This window comes from Tamandua tetradactyla, chromosome 13 (assembly GCF_023851605.1).
Source record: "Tamandua tetradactyla isolate mTamTet1 chromosome 13, mTamTet1.pri, whole genome shotgun sequence".
Classification (NCBI taxonomy): domain Eukaryota; kingdom Metazoa; phylum Chordata; class Mammalia; order Pilosa; family Myrmecophagidae; genus Tamandua; species Tamandua tetradactyla.
Window position 1 is genome coordinate 77,510,491 of NC_135339.1, and position 17,619 is coordinate 77,528,109.

Here is a 17,619-nt window from a genome sequence, read left to right on the forward strand (position 1 = left end):
CCCCGAATGTGGCTGTAATACAGCTATTTTCCGTTTTAAACTTGTATCTTGTATAAGTGCCCACTCACCCATAAGCCAATCTTGGACATTTACCTTCTCTTCCACCTGGTTTTATGGGCCCCATATGGCTATTTGTGCAAGCTGAGGGAAGGTTTCTAGTGTACCTGTGCTGAGTGATATGGGTGTTTGGGCTACCTGCTCATGCAGTTTACTTATGTCTTCTAGTCCTGGCAAAGATCACTAATGGGTATACCATTCCTATTTTCCCTGGACTGCAAATCAGTAATACAACTTTATGGCTTGGCAAGTTTGAAGAGTACAGATCATAATATGCATTTATAGTCCCTTGGTGTCTTAGCTTAGTGTGAAGCTCTGTCTTGGCTAGAACCCAGTAACACACAAAGAGCTATTACTCAGTGGGCATATAATTCTCTGCTGCAGGTGGCATGATCTTGCTCCAGAATCCCAGGGGCCAGTACTGAGGTTCCCTCAATAGGCCTTGTCATGAGCACCACTGTACTGCATCTTTTCCCGCCCCTGATATTTCTAACATCAAAGGGTCTGCCGAATTATTTAGTTCAATTGGCAGAGCTGCTTTCGTCATAGCCGTTGACCTGCTACAGTGTCTTTTCCTGATCTAGTCCCATTCAATGCTCTCTCCTTCTATATCTCCTGGTATGTTAGATGGAATAGCATTCCTAGGTATGAAATATGTTGCCCCAGAATCCAAAGAAGCCTACCATACTCTGTGTTTCCTTCTTTGTGGTGGTGAACGCAATGTGCAGCAATTTGGTTTTTACTTTTGGAGGGATATCTTGCTACGCTCCTGACTGCTTGTGGTAGTTAGATTCAGTGTTAACTTGGCCAGGTAAAGGTGCCTAGTTCTATTGCTGTGGACATGAGCTGATGGCATGTGAACCTCATTTGTTGCTGATTATATCTGCAGTTAGCTAGGAGGCGTGCTTGCTGCAATGAATGATGTTTGATTTAATTGGCTGGTGCTTAAATGAGAGAGCTCAATGTAGTACAGCCCAAGCAGCTCAGCATACTCATCTCAGCACTCACAGCTCAGCCCAGGCCATTGGAGATGCAGAAAGAAATCAACCTGGGGAAAGATGTTGGAACCAGCAGAGATCGTCCTGTGCCTTAACATGTAAGAAAGAACCTCAGTTGAAAGTTAGTTGCCTTTCCTTTGAATAATTATATGTTAACTAAATAAATCCCCTTTTATTGAAATCCAATCCATCTTAGGTGTGTTGCATTCTGGCAGCTAGCAAACTGGAACACCACTGAACCCCTAAAATTTCATTGTAGAGGCAAGAAACCTTATGAATCTTCATAAGGGTAAGCCCTACACTCTGGAGTTCATGTTTCTTTCCAAGGCCTACAATATACTGCAATATCTTACTCTTATTGTCTGACTAGCATGATATCATTGATGCAATGAATAGACGTGATGTTTCATTGGACGTCCAGGAGATAACACATTTTTTCAGACTATATTATAATTGAGTATATAAGCGTTAACATACCCTGAGCCAAAAAAAGTAAATGAATACCATCGTGTATCCCACCTGAAAGTGAATGTTTTTTGATCCTCTTTTGAAATTGTAATTGAAAAGAATGTATTTGCAAATCAGTAGCTACATACTATGTATTTCCTCCTATGAACCCAACCACTTGTTTAGTTACTGGGTTCTGAATTGAAATGATCTCAAGTACAGAAACCGAGTAAGAGATCATGACTCTATTGGTATAACCACCCTCAACCTCCTGATCGTCCATTCTTGAAAAAAAAAAAAAAAAAAAAAAACCTGTCATTGACCAACCACCTAATTTTGCTCTGAGGAATATCATACTTTATTAATCTTCCACACAATTCTGTGGGTCAGACTTCCTTGGCTGCTCTTCCTACTTGGGAATCCTGAAAATATGCACCAAATCAATGAATTCTTGCTTATCCAGTCTTACATTCAATTCTCCTTGATAAATCAAAATCAAAATCCAATCTAGTTCCCCTGGCTCATCCCAATACATGCTAGCTAATTCTGTAACTCAGTATATAGTCTCTTTCCTGATTTATCAGGTCCATATGGGTTATGCTGTGATTTAAGCCCAGTTAACAGTCTGACAGTCAGGAGAGAAGGTTGGTGGCAGATTGAGAAGGAAGCACCTGTTGCCTCAGGGAGAGGGACCTCTGTAGCATCTTCCAGCATATTAGTATGCTAGTTCTTACTGCAGAAGGGAGGGTCCACCTCTGTAAGTCCATAGGTCTGGGAGGTGGAGAGGTCTAGAGCCAACACATTCTCTATGGTGTCCATACAGATTCCCTATCCCATATATCAGAGTTCAAGGTCTTTTCAACCATGGCCTTTACCTTTGTATAATGGAACTGCTTTGGCTGAGGAGTCTATCATGTTTGGAACTCTGTAAATTTCACAGTTATACCATCAGCCTGCTGCTCATCCATGTGGGCTGTTTCACTGCCAGACAGAAGGGCTTCTTTTAAAGCTATAAAAGAGTATGTTAATGGGCTTTTATTCTCTCATTATGCCACTGCAGGTGTCAATACAGAATTGTAGTAATCAACAAACTCCACTTTTTTTTGCAGGCAATATTTCCCCATATCTTTCAAATGCCTGAATCATGTACCTGGAACAGTATTTTGCTCCACTTGAACATTTTTACAGGTCAACACTGGTGAAATCTTTAGCAATTAAGCCACTATCATCTGCCAGGAATTGTATCTGCCCCACATACCATCCTGGATGTTGTCCTCTTAGCCTAAGCAGAGAATGAACTAGTTCCATATCCCCATCTTACCTCCTGTTTACTCTGACGACTCTCTGTACCTGTTGTGCTTGTCCAAGCCCTTGAACATGTAAGCACCAATATGGGATAAGACATGCAGTAAATGAATTAAGAGAAACTTCTCTGAGAGAAGGAGCTGAGGGGATAGCGGGAGAGCTACCAGAACATGATCCATATTGACCCTTTTGAAGGAGTGCAAAAGCTAAAGACTGCAGGTAGTTCTAACAAAGACCATTGGGAAATTCTTGAACCAAAGTTTCTGATCAGCGGAATCTCCCTGCACTTCAATAAATGGCCCAGAAGCCATCCAGGTGCTCAGTTTAAAGACCCACTAATTAACTTTGGTTTCTTTTCTCTCATCCCTTAAAACCAACCCCAAATAAGTATTAATGGCTCTAGTTCAAAAATATGCAATCCATCTTATTCTCTTCATCTCTACCATTACCGCCATGGTCAAAGCATCCTGTAACCCACCAACCTGTTTCTAATTTTGCCCATGCTTCTACATTCCATTCTCCACAAAAAGCCAAAGTGATGTTTTTAAAATATATATAAATTATGTGACTCCATTGCTTAAAAGCTTCCTTTCATATTTATAATATAATTCAAACTATTACTTACATGTAGTTCTGGTTCAAAGTGTAGAAAAGGAAACTCAAAGCTCAGAGAGAGTGGGGAAGATCCCTCCCTCTTGACTCTGTTTCCTCAAGTCATTCACCCTCCATAGGCAGTTCTACAACAGGAATACTGGTAGTGGCAAAAAATGGCTGAGAATGGGGAGCTATAAAAGCCAAAAGTCCAAATGAGGGACATCTTTCTGTGTGTATGGTAGAGCTGTGACTATAAGAGAGCAGAGACAAACCCCACTGTTTTTTCCTTTTCTCTGTCCTCTTAGTGCACAGTTGTAGAAGTGGGTGGTTTCTGACCAAAGGATGAAAAAGTGGAGCCCAGAGAATCAGAATGTGGCTAGGAGATCATAGTGAGAAAAAAGTCATCTCATAAAGTTGTTTATGAAGTCCTGGGAGTACCCTTGACATGCACATGTGTGGATATCATCCTAAATAGCATACCAAAGATTTTGAGAACTGAGCTAATGGGTAGAACTCTGCCAGGGCTCCAAACCAAACAGTGCATGCTCCATCTGCAGGACAGACTCAAATAGCACCAGAGGCATTGGGACCAAAGCCCACAGAGGACAAAAACAAAATAACAGAGTTCTCTATAGGATTAAACAGGTCCTCAAACCATGTGTGACATTAATGAAGCAAGGAGAGCCCTGGAGTAAATGGAGTAATAGAGAGGGCTCTGATAGAAAGTGGCTATTCTTAAGTCTTGTTACCAAGTCAAGGACTATTCTGTAAATGTTTGTTTCTCTTAGAAAACCTTTGTGAGGTATTGGGTCTATTAGCTATCCATATGGGGAAAAGTGACATTTGACCTCTACCTTACACTAAGCATAAAGATAAATAAATTCCATGAGGAAAGGAAACATAATGAAACAGCTAGAAAATGATATAAAAATTTCTGTTCTTACCTTAGAGTAAGAAAAGAATTCTTAACAGGACAAAATACTACAATAAAATTAAAATATGATCAAACTAATAATTTTTGTTTTACAGAAGAAGCTATTAACAGAAGGCAAATTCAAATCATAAAATGATATATTTGCAACCTTAAAAAACAACAGAGAGTTGATATTCACAATATATAAAGAGCTCATACAAATCAATAATACGTAGTCTGAAGAATAAATCCCCTACCCCAAAAATGGCCAGTGACTTGAACCTGTGTCATGAAAAAGGATATCAGAGTGGCAAACAAATATAAAAATGTGCTAGACTTAATTACTTCTCAGGTAATGCAAATAAAAATCAGAATACAATATACTATATACCCACTAAATTGCTGAAAAGAAAACACAAATAATACCAAGTGTTGAAGGGGGTAGGAAACTCTCAACACTCTTGGTGGAGCTAGACATTGGTGCACAATTTTGAAAACAATTTGGCATTATATTCTAAGATTGAATTTACACATATTCTATGAACTGACTATCCCATGGTGTCAAAAGCCAAGCGGAATATATTCATAGTAGCATGTTTTAAATAGCAAAAATCTAGGAACAGCCCAAATGCTCAAGAATAGTAGAATGCAGAAGCAAATTGTAGTGTAGCCATATAATAGAATAGTACGTAGCAATGAAAAAGCATGCTAAATGAGCAAGATGGAGGGCCCTCTGACAAATGAAAGAAGGAATGCTGTAGGGTTCCATTTATATAATGTTTAGAAACAGGCAGAATTAATATCTGCTATTAAAAATGAATATGGTAGTTTTGAGGAGAAGGAAATGGATAAAGTCCTGTTTATTGGAGTGGTAGTTACATGGGCAACTTTGTGATAATTCTTTGAGCTGTACGCTGTATGCTATGCATCAATTTAAAAAAAAAGAGCATTTACACTTTTAAAATATTAAGAGATTTTTGTAATTAAAACGTTTTGACATGATTTTAAGAGGAATGCTTCAGATAAAATTGAATGTGGAAAGGAATGCTCTATACATAGACCATTTCCACTTTTTTTTTTTCAGGTTTGAAGGAATAGGACACTATCCATGCAGGTTATCGGTATTTGTAGTGGAAGGAATTAACCAAGAAGATCTTCTTTACTAGATGCTGTTAGTCTTTTTAATACCTTGCCAGGGGAGGTTTTAGAGTATTCTGTTTTCTGTAAGGAGTTTCAAGAAAGAATTAAGAGTTATCAAAGATGCCCTATAGATTAATAAATCTTTGAGTAGTTGGCAGAAGGTGCATGCACATATTTTTCTGTGAATTTTACATTAATTGTTTCTTTAGTGGATTTTGTGAGTTATTTTCTAGCATTCCAACTGCTTCTACATGACTTTGTAGCATCCATAGTGTTTGGGTGGGATTGTCCTCCACAGCTCCATGGGTAGACTCTGATTGGCTAAAACCATTTAGTGTGTGGCCTTCAATTAGCTACGATGATTGGTCAGGTGGGTCTGGAACTGCTGCATCCATATTTGTTACTAAAAGAAAAACAAGTCTAGAATAAAGTTAATACATACCAGAGATCACAGACTGGAGAGTCAGAGATGAATAGATCGGAGTTCTGATTAGAACAAACCTGAAACTTATTCTGCCTTTGGATTTGAGGGAGTATAATCCATTTAATCCTGATGTTGTTTATACTAGTCTAAGTTTTATGTTATTTGCATTTGAAATCATCTTAACTGATAATGTGTTCTAAGGTATAGTAACTTTGCCGTACAGCCCTTGAAAATTTTGAACCAATTTATTCTATGAACAAATTGTTTGCCTGCTTTCACCTAGTGAGCTTTGTTGATTTTCCACCTTTATTAATCAGATAATTGAAACATAAGTAAATTTTTCTTTATAATAGATGCAATTTTATTGCATTTATAAGTTAGTTGTTTATTATGTTAATGTTTTAATTGGTAAGAAGATATCCTTTCTTTGAGTATTAGGAAGATATTTTTAAAACAGTGAAAGATATTTTCTGGAATAGAAGTCTTCAGGAGTAAATTATTAAAATATTGTTTCTGTATTGCAGCACAACTCCCTAGTTTCCAACATTTTTCAGTGAAATATCTATTAATATTCACAAACCAACTACTAAAGTATGTATGTAAGACTTGTTGTTCATGACCTGTTAACTTTAAATTGTTATAGGGTAGTGACAATGTTATATCCTTTTGCATTTGGCCAAGTAGATTACCACCAGAGAAGATAGTCACTAGAAACCTAATTTATAATACAACCTTATAACACAGCATTAATTCTATTGAATTTTTAAAAATTTTCCCTAAATGAGTATACCTGATAAGTTCTATGCTTTTTTATATTAAGAATCCTTTCAATAATGACCATTTTGTGATGGTTAAAAATGAATTATTGAAAGCTCTCTATAAGTTCCAATGCTTCTGTACTGTAGTTCATGTGCTTATATTTTTTCTTTCTTTGTTTTTTCAGTTTTTATTGGTAGGATTATACTGAGGGGTATTGATCCTTTCAGGCCTTCTCACACTATTATCATTCAGTATTTTTTAAAGGAAAAGCTAAATTATCCTCCAAAAAATTTACACCAAGAAGCAATAAAAGCTATTGCCTAATTATAGTTTAGAAAGAGCTGAAAGAAAGCAGTGAAAAGTCATGTTTCAACTTGACAGAATTGCCACAATACCAGATTAAAATATATTAATGTTTAATCTAGTTCATTAAGACCTTTCACTTAAGAAATATATTAGAAAAACAACAGATAAACTTGAAATCTCAGTGGCTTAATATAATAAATGATTATTTCTCACTCATGTTAAGTGCAGTGGTCATAAGTCAGCCGGTGAAAGGGCCAGAGTGATGTGCAGGGCAATCGCATAGGGTACTTCAAACTGATGGAAATTCTGCTGTCCTTCAGGCTTCCAGGGTAGCCAATAAAGACTGGGATTGTCTAAACAAGCAAAAGGTGAATATAAGTTCTTGATGATACTAGATTGTGGGTTGTTGTTGTTTTTTTCCTTTTTAATGAAACAGTGTTCTTGATGAACTAGGCTTTGATTTATATATATATATATATATATTTAAAGAAATATATCTTTTGTTTTCAATGTAATTTATTAGAAACCAAGGATATTTATTTTACTGCTAATTATATAGGAATTAACATAACAGCATCTTCTTTTAAACCCTAAAGTATATTTTATCTTCACAAACATGGTGAAATTATAAAAATTGCAAATTTTTATACTTGTCCTCAGCATCAGTATAAAAGTGATGCTCTTCATTCGAGTCAGGAAATTTAGACCAGGAGGGATTTAAACTACTGAGGGAGAAATTTAGTTAGTCTTTGCCATCTCAAACTGAATCTTTATCATGTGACTATTTTAGGGGGCAAATATTATGAAGAAACGATTATAAGTAGGAATACATTTTTGCATTTAAATTGTATTTAATTATTAAATATAAATGATTTTTTGTGTATGAACTATTATTTACAATTGCAGATATTACAAAAGAAACAATTAACAAGATTTGGTGTCTAAATATAAGGGATGATAAAGTTGAATGTGTTTTTACATTTTAGCTGGGTAAGTAATGGTGTATCAGAGAAGTCAGGAGAAAGGAGAAAACTTGCAACTTAACCATTTTTGTAACTTAGGGAATTTACTTAAACTCCCCATCACTCAGCTTTCTCATATTTTAAATGAGTATATAAAAATATACACAAATAATGTGTAGTTGTGGTCATTAAGGATATAATGTATGTAAAACATTTAGTACAGTGCTTAATACTCAACAGATGTTAGTTGACTTTATTTTTATGAGCATTATTAATGAATTCAGTTTGAATAAAGTGAGTTTGAAGTAGTATTTATATCTTTTAGGTTATGATTTTTAAAGGTGAGATGGTAGGAATAAAATTGAAATTATACCTAAAGGTTTACTTCTCAGTGCTATTTTAACAGCTACACTGTTAACCTTGGTATAACAAGAGAAGGGTAATCAGTATGGCAATACTTCAGATTAGAGCAGAGTTTCTCAACCTCAATACTATTGATATTTGGATTGCAGTATATTTGTTGTGGGGGTTGGCCTGAGAAAATCATGTTGCCTTCTTTTGGATACGTAAAGAATTTCTAGCATGTTGAAGAAGAAATAAATTGAATCATTATAACCTAGAACAGAAGCAGCACCAATTGATAAAAGTTTTAATGGAAGAACATCTCTAGAGTTTAAGCTAACTAAAGGAACACTGCACTGGCTTGAGAGTCAGTAGCTCCTGAGTATTTTATTTTGGGCTAGACCACTACCAGAGTTGTGTTGGGAATTTCTTTCTGGGGAGGGAGGTGTTTGAACTAAATAATCTCTTAGGTCCTTAAGTAATAAAAATGCTTTCATTTTGGCAGGTCTAAATATATAGACTTGGCAATCATTCCAGTTGAGGTCATAGTTGAAGTCATGAGAATAACTGAACTGTTTCTGAAAAGAGGGTAGTACTGTTGAATGAAGCTGAAGGAATGTTCATAACTTAAAAGAGGCAACGTGATATGTAGCTTACCTTCACTGACTCATTAGTGGGTCATAAAGGATGATTGGAAACCAAGAAAATAAGACATTTAGAAAGAGAGGGTTTCAAAGAATAATTGATTGGTAGTGTCAGTTAAGAAGCAAATATATATTGATAGAGAAAATACTAGTTTATTTTCTAGGTCATGGTGAACTTCTGTTGAATAAAAGAATTATGAAAATATTGACTATGGTATAAACATTTTTCATTATTAATGTTAACATATTAATATTAACATTTTAATTAGTATACAAATCAAAAGCTGAATTACAAGGGGTTAAATAAGTAAAACGTGAGAAAATTAAGGTCATTATATTGGCCTCTTGCTCAATAATTAGAGAAGTCTGCAGGGTCAATGAAAGTAGGTTATTGTTTCTCTTTTTCAGAAGAAATGGAACTTGAGCACTTTTGAAAAATTTAAATTAAGATGGGGTACAGAGAATGAGTTGAAAATACAGGGAAAAAGATTTGAGAAAAGCCACCTCAGTGTTTGGAAAGTTAGGATCACTGACTTGTTTTTCTTTTTCTTTATCCTTTTTCTTTGACACGAAAAAAAGGATTAGACAACAGAATTGTTGTAGTAAGATTATGGGCAAGGATTGAGCTCCCAACAGATGGGGAGGAAAGAGTTTAAGATATATATAGCTGGATTTGAATTTAGGCTCTACTATGTTTTATTCCCTGTATGATTATAAGCAATGTATTTCAAATACTGTGAACATTGGCTTCCTCTTTCCTAAAATAAGAATAATGTATCCTACTTGGAAGGGTTCTTTTAAATCTAAATCCAGTGATGAATGTGAAGTATCTGGTCCAGAATTTGGAATGTGTTCCGACTTAATGGACAGGTGCTGGAATTGTCTGTTTTGTTATGGTATTGTCATCATTAAAACGTTTTCTAAGATCTTCTGCTTCAGGGAATACAAGGAGAAAAATACACAAGGACTCAAAGGAGTGAACAGTATCAAAATTTGTCACTGCTTATGAGTGAATCAAATGATAAATGCAAGTATCATCACAGGGATGAGGGTCAGGTTAAAGTTAGACAATTTGAATTTGTTGTGGCTGTGGTCTGCTCACCTTTGGCTCACTTTGATCTATGCCTATAGAATAAAGGAAAAGAAAACTAATACCAGATTGGAGATGGAGTAGTAAGATCACATAAATCTTTGTTATTCTAGTCTGAAATTTCTCAGTCTCAGGTTAGCCCTAACAAAATATCCTGCATTATTGTATTTTACTGCATCTTGTTCCTGATATATAACACCACATTTATGAACTTTTTAACTGAATTATTTCTTACTTCAAACATTGGTAGATGCCAGGGTTTCTCGTTCTCAGCACTACTGACTGTAATTACTTTGTATGAGGTGAAGTGTAGTGGATTGTAGGATGTTTAGCAATAGCTGCGCTTTCTACCCACTAGATGGAAGTGGCAGCCCCATCCAGTTTTGGCAATAGAAAATGTCTCCAGACATCACCAAATAGGCCTGTGTTATTGTAGTTTATGTTGTACCTAATATATAACACCACATGTGTGAACTTTTTAACAAAATTATTTCTTACTTTAAACATTACGGTATGACAGAGTTTCTCGTTTTCAGCACTATCGGCAATAAATGATTACTTTGTATGAGGGGAAGTCCAGTGAACTGAGGATTGGGAAAAATTGCTTACTGTTGAGAACCACTGGAATATAATAAATATAAAAGAGTAATAAATGTGACATTTGAATTTATAAGGTTTCTATATTTTATTACTCAAAATAGCAATCCTAAATATATATCTGTTGCTTCATAAGACCATTGGAATCACAAATTTACATTCCGTTCAAAAGGAAAAATACTAAAGGTAGACTGTAATATAGAACAAGGAACAGATTTACTGAGACAAAGTGACTACTTCTACATATTTTCTAATCCTCCACTTATTATTTTAGCATATAGTTAAATTTTCAGCAACATTTATTTGTGTTTTATTTTTCAGTTGCTTTTTATCCTTATTATTGGTGGCTGCTGTGGTATGGAAGATCAAACAAACATGTTGGGCTTCTCGACGGAGAGAGGTATTAGTAATATTATTTAATCTTTTGTTTAAAGATTTGAGCACATATATAAGTATTTATATATTTGTATCTTATATAAATAACATGTTTTTTCCAAAAACAAATTTGAAAATCAACTTTAAGATTGAACAAAAAATATCAAGTAGTTTTTCAGCTTTAGAGTAAGCTTTATCACTGTCATGTTAAACCAGTATTCCTAGGAGGTTAATTAGTGGCAAACAATTTGCATTTGTAATAGTATGAGATTTATAATAAATACCAGTATTATTTCTGATGATCAAATAATCTGTAATCTCTTGAATTTAAATATTTAGTGATGCCATAAAAATATTATTTATTTTGGAAAATGTTTCTGTTGCAATTTAAAAGTGAATTCTGAGTGATAAAATATTGGTGGTTTTAGAAAAAATGTGATTTCCTAGAAATTTATTATAACATTCCCTTTTTATGTTAATCAGATATTTCCACTTAGAATTAATCCTGTCTTTTCCTTATGATCCTAAAATTGACATGTCATACTTTTACAAAATAACATCTGATGATATAAATACATATTACAGATATGGACTTTTAACTTTATAATATGATTAGTTTATCTGAAGGAATAAAGAAAGATAATAATCTGAGGAGTTTAATACAAAGTATATTTATTGTTCTGTACCTCATGTAATAGAAAATCAAATTTCTGTTTTCAAACCTACTGGTACTCTTATTTGCTTATATGTTTTCCAGTGTATTTTCATATGTATCATTGGGTGCAGTAATATAAAACAGTGATGTAATTGCTTGCCTTCCTTTTTTCCTCATATAGAAAGTTTATTTTTCAAGATATTTAAAAGCAATCTAGACTATTCTAAGCTCTAGAGTTAGTGAATGATGTCAGTTTTTCTTAACTCTGTTTATTTTCAAACAAAGTAGTACATGTAGTAACCAGAGTTTAGAAACAATGTTTAATATGTTGAAGAAACTAGTGTAAATAGTTTATTTATATATAATCTTTCACACTTCTCAAAATGACCATTAGTGTTTGGTTAATATTGTATCACTTCAGTGTAGTAATGTGGTTTATTGCATATTAATCAGAAGCTCTGGCAAGCTGATGTTACTTTAATTAAAAGTATAGATTTGAACTTATCTTAATGCAATTTGATTTCAAGACCAAATTTTTCTGTCTTTTCATAATATGTGGTGCATATGGAAAGGACAAAAGAGAAATAGATGGGGGAAAAATAATAAGGGTCCACTGAGCCAGCTCTAGTCTATATTTCTAAGTATTACTAGGGCCTCTTGATATTCCCTCAATAAAGTGTCCTTCTTTACAAAATTTTTCCAGGTGCTGATTCTTTCTATTAAGGAATATAATAATGGTTACATTTAATTTGCTACCTCTACCAAAATAGAAAATCATTTCTGTCTTTTTAGGAGGTATAAGAATATCTTTCTTACATTAAAAATTTGTGAAATCTCTTAAATATAATTTTACTGAATTCTTTAAAATGCAAGATCCTAAATACCTTGGAAACCATTTCTATATGACTTTCAAAGTAAATATCACATTATCTTTGATGACTACCAGACATCTATTAGATCATGATTTTCATATTATTAAAAGATGGTTTTTCATTTTGGTCATACAAACTCCAAAGATTTTAACCACAATAGATGTAGTTTGATAATCCTCATGCACTTTACATGAGTACATGCTTTTTATCTTCTCTTTATTAACTATTAGATCAATTGTAATATTTGCAGAAGAAAAATAGCTTAGTATATTTTCCTTATGTACATATATTTTACTGTGCCCAAAACATTAAGAAATCAGTGATTGTAAAGCTCAGAGGATACTAGTTCTTAGAATGACAATTTGTCAATAAGAGTAAATGAAAATTATTTAAAGGGTTCTTTCTTCTTAGTATTTCTGTAATTTTATTATAGCAATTGTACGGGTTACTTTTCTGAATATAAGATCTGTTTTAGAGAGAAAATAATCCTTGGACCTTGTTTATATATTGTGTTACTTCATCTGGAAATATTACTTTTTTAACTATTTGAAGCTTTGTATTTTCATAAATACATGTTTTTGTTGTATAATTTAATATCAGAAGTCTATTATTAATATTATTCCTTTTAAATAATGCCTCCAAGAATTCAGGGTCTCTTAAAAACACATAAATGAAAGTAGAAAGGACATCAATTTTAATATTACTCTTTCATATAGGAGCTCCAAACACATTTCTATGGTAACCCTATTAAGAATATGGACATTTTCTTTTAGACTATGATAATGAATGGAAACAATAACTGAATATTGATAGCTGGAAATATTGCAATGAACTAGAAGGATGTGTCCATAACATGTTCTTTTTGCAGGATAAAAGAAGTTAGCTCCAATAGCAGTTCAATTTAGATAGTCGTTACCTTACTAAAATATTTGTTAGCAACAAGTATATGTTCTAAGAGGTCTCTAAGAATAGTGTCATGGTTGATAATCTTCATTTTTAACTGAAATCTGAGTTTTTAATAGGTATCATAAGGCACAAAAACCAAAATGTTATAATTACTCCTTGCAATGAAGACATTTAATCATACATTTGATTAACGTAAGTGAAAATATCATATCTTAATAGTTACAAGAAGTTAAATTTTCATTTAGAAACATTTATTCCCACATATTTTGACTAGTATAATCATAGTATGTCTTAAAGTCTAACTATGAAATCCATAAAATAATGCATTCCATAGGCAAAGAAAGGATTATTTTTACGTCAATTTTGTAGTACTACTGGGTTTGTGTATTTGAATGAATACTGTAGTTACTGTTACTGTGCTAACATCTTTTCTTTTTTTAATCTGCTCTTAAACTTAATGTTTGCTAAACATTTATAATTTAATCATGTCTTTATGTTTATATTTTATAGCATATTGTGCTTTATTTTTTCCTTAAAAATTAATAAAAACATTGCCTAGCAGAAGACAATACTCAATAAACTAGTGTTCATGATGCTCTACTTCTCTGAACATTTCATAATCACACAGTGTAAAACCTAGATATTGGTTTCTGTAAAAATGATAAACTAAAACCCATAAATAGAATTCTAGTAGTTGAGTAGCAAAGTACATTTCTAGAAACAAATGCATTAGCTCTTTCCTTTTATATCTGTTTTATGGTCACAAAAACAGACAAGAAATGATAATATCAAGATCATTGTTATATGATGGTAAGGAGAGTTCATGGGTAAATATTACACTCAGATATATGTTTATCCTTGCAAAATCTCTGTCAACATACCTCTGTGTCAGCATACTTATGTTTATTTTCTTTTGCAAAATGTGATTACCATTGATTTAAATATTTTTATTTTATCCTATAAGACTAGGTATTAGAGATGTCCAAAGTATCAAATTTATCTTATCATGGTTTTAAAATTAACATAGGTCTACTTAAAAATAACTTGAGTTAAGAAGCCAAAATGTATGGAAGCAGAGAATTTGAATGTTAACTGAATCTTGTCTTGTAAACCTGTTCTCAAAGATCTCATTGTAGATGCAGTGCCTCATTTTGCTCAGTTCAACGAAAGTGTATTAACATCTTGCTATATTCCAGACAGATTGATAAATGCTTACAATATAAGGAAAAATACATGGCCCTATTTTAGGGAACTCATAGCTTTAAAAGGTTTTCAGTAAGACACACATATACACACATACAGTTTGCAGTTCTTAGGTAATACAGTGCATTCAAAAAGTCTTCTAGGGATGGAATTAATAATGGAAGTAAATGTGAGTTGTTATGTAGGTATACATAAAATTGATTTCTAGAAAAAAAGACTAAAACTTCTAAAACTATTTTTGGTATACATATAATCTGAAAATTTTGCCTTAAGTCATGATTTTTATTTATTGTATGTTATTATCTTTATTATTTAGATGGATTAAGAAATTACCAAGAATACTGGTTTCTTTTCAGTAAACTTTAGCCTGATTAACCATAAAATATTATATGTCTGATACACACAAATGTATCTTTCTCTATATTTAGGTGTCCGAAGTATATATGTATATGTATGTGCTTTTATCCTAAGAATATTAATTTTTTGTTAAAAATTGGAATTTAAGTGGGCATCTTGTATTTTTAGTTTCTAAATCTGGCAGCCTTATTTACAACACAAATGCACACCCTGGAGCTTAGGAGAGGGTTCAGCCTCACAAAATCTGAGTGTATTGAGAGAGAGGAAGGAGTAATTCTCCAAAGGAAAAAATTGATTAACTATTAAAATTAAGAGAGAGACTCCTTAACTCAATAACTAGAGTTCTAGGAATGTCTTTTCAAAAATATGTTTATACAAAAATGTTTATTGTAGTATATCTTTATAGCTAAATAATTTCATGTCTTTCAAAAAGATTCTTGAAATAAATTATAATTTCTTATGGTGAAATATTTATATATCTGAAAACAAAGAATGAGATACATAGATATGTGTTAATAGGAAATAATTTATTCCTTCATTCAACAAATGTTTATTGAACACCTACTATTGATTCACACATATTTTTAGGCAAATATGGCAATGAACAGCCCAAAAAAGTATCCCAGATCTCAAAAGATTACAAATCTTAAAGATACATTATATATTAACTGTAAAATTTATGATATAGAATAGTTTTTATAATATTTTTCTATTTATGTAAAATACAGACACACACATATATACACACATCATATGCATGGATATTTTAAAGAATTCCCAAGGTTATCTCTTAGGGTGGGATTGGTGTCTTTGGTAAAGAAGATTGGCATACATTTGAATAAATATATTTTTATTGACAAATCTTCACATATATGCAATCCATTCATGGTGTACAATCAGTAGCTCACAGTATCATCACATAGCTGTGTATTCATCACCGTGATCATTTTTTAGAACATTCGCATCACTCCAGAAAAATAAATAAAAGGAAAAAATAAAAAACTCATATATCCCACACCCCTTATCCCTCCCTCTCATTGACCACTGGTATTTCAATCTACCTAATTTATTTTACCCCTTATCCCCCCATTATTTATTTATATATTTATTATTACTTTTTTACATAGGCAGGCACTGGGAACCGAACCTGGGTCTCTGGCATGGCAGGCGAGAACTTTGCCACTGAGCCACCATTGCCTGCCCTATTTATTTATTTTTTAATCCATAATTTTGTCTCATTTTTCCATACTCTGGATAAAAGGAGCATCAGACACAAGGTTTTCACAATCACACAGTCACATTGTAAAAGTTTTATTTTTATACAGTCATCTTCAAGAATCAAGGTTACTGGATCACAGCTCAACAGTTTCAGGTACTTCCCTCTAGTTACTCCAATACACCATAAACTAAAAAGGGATATTTATATAATGCATGAGAATAACATCCAGGATAACCTGTCGACTCTGTTTGAAACTCTCAGCCACTGAAATTTTACATTGTCTCATTTCCCTCTTCTTCCTTTGGTCAAGAAGTCTTTCTCAATCCCATCATGATGGGTCCCAACTCATCCCGGGAGTTCTGTCCGACATTGCAAGGAAGATTTACATGCCTGGGAGTCATGTTCCACATTTGGGGGAGGGCAACGAGTTCACCTGCAGAGTTGGCTTAGAGAGAGAGAGAGACCACATTTGAGCAACAAAAGAGGTTCTCTGAGAGTGAATCTTAGGCATAATTTTAAGTAGACTTAGCCTATCCTTTGAGGAATAAGTTTCAGAAGAACAAACCCCAAGATTGAGAGCTCAGCCTGTTAAATTGATTGTTCCCGCTGCTTGTGAGAATATCAGAAATTCTCCAAATGGGGAAGTTGAATATTTCCTCCTTTCTCACCAGATCTTCCAAGGGGACTTTGCAAATACTTCCTTATTCAGTGCTCAGATAACTCTGGGATATATCAGGGCATCACACCAACATGGGCAAACCAACAAAATCTCATGTCCTATTCAATATTCCAGGTACTTTTATGTTCAGATAAACTGATCATAAAGTTAAATTAGGTAATGCACTCCCCCAAATAGAAATTTTGCACCAAATAAACATCTCTCTCATTGGTCTCTTTCAATGGAAGTTGAAGTTTTAAAATATGGATGATATCATCCTTTACCTTGTATTCTAATCTACCTTAGTCCTAACCAGATCAGCTTCATTCATGTATCTAGTCAAAGTCTAATCTCTTTCTTTTTGAACAGTTTCTGTATGGGGTACTGCTGACTTTAATAGCTTTAGAGCTCAAACTGTACATCTCAGGTGTCACATAAATACTTGAAGTATCTGGGAATGACCAGGTAATACACAAACAGCTCAGTATCTCAGAATTTAGAAACGACAGTTAAAACTCCTGACTATAAGTGGCTGCTGTATGAGTTCATAATCTAGGACCCTTTTCACTAGGCCCCAACCTAATAATCCATTCTTTCAACTTCAGTTCACTGAGTTTGTATATTAAAGTTAGTCCATATGAGCATGATAATATTTGTCTTTTTGACATTTCATTCAACATACAGTCCTTAAGGTTCATTCGCCTAGTTGCATGCCTCACAATTTTATTCCTATTTTTTTTTAACTATTTTATTGTGAAAAATAATGTATACAAAAAAACAGTCAATGTCCAAGTAC

At 33.4% G+C, this 17,619-nt stretch overlaps 1 protein-coding gene across 5 annotated transcripts in view; it reads left to right on the forward strand.

Annotated features, from left to right (window-relative positions):
• Positions 1–17,619, forward strand: part of ATRNL1 (attractin like 1) — a 931,221-nt gene that overhangs the window by 419,139 nt on the left and 494,463 nt on the right. For all 5 annotated transcript variants that reach the window (XR_013161757.1, XR_013161758.1, XM_077126124.1 and 2 more), the window contains exon 26: positions 10,900–10,978. Coding sequence is in view for 3 of the 5 variants with exons in the window: in XM_077126124.1 (XP_076982239.1) it covers positions 10,900–10,978 (79 nt within the window). In the remaining 2 variants the exon portion in view is untranslated. The remainder of the gene's footprint in view (positions 1–10,899; positions 10,979–17,619) is intronic.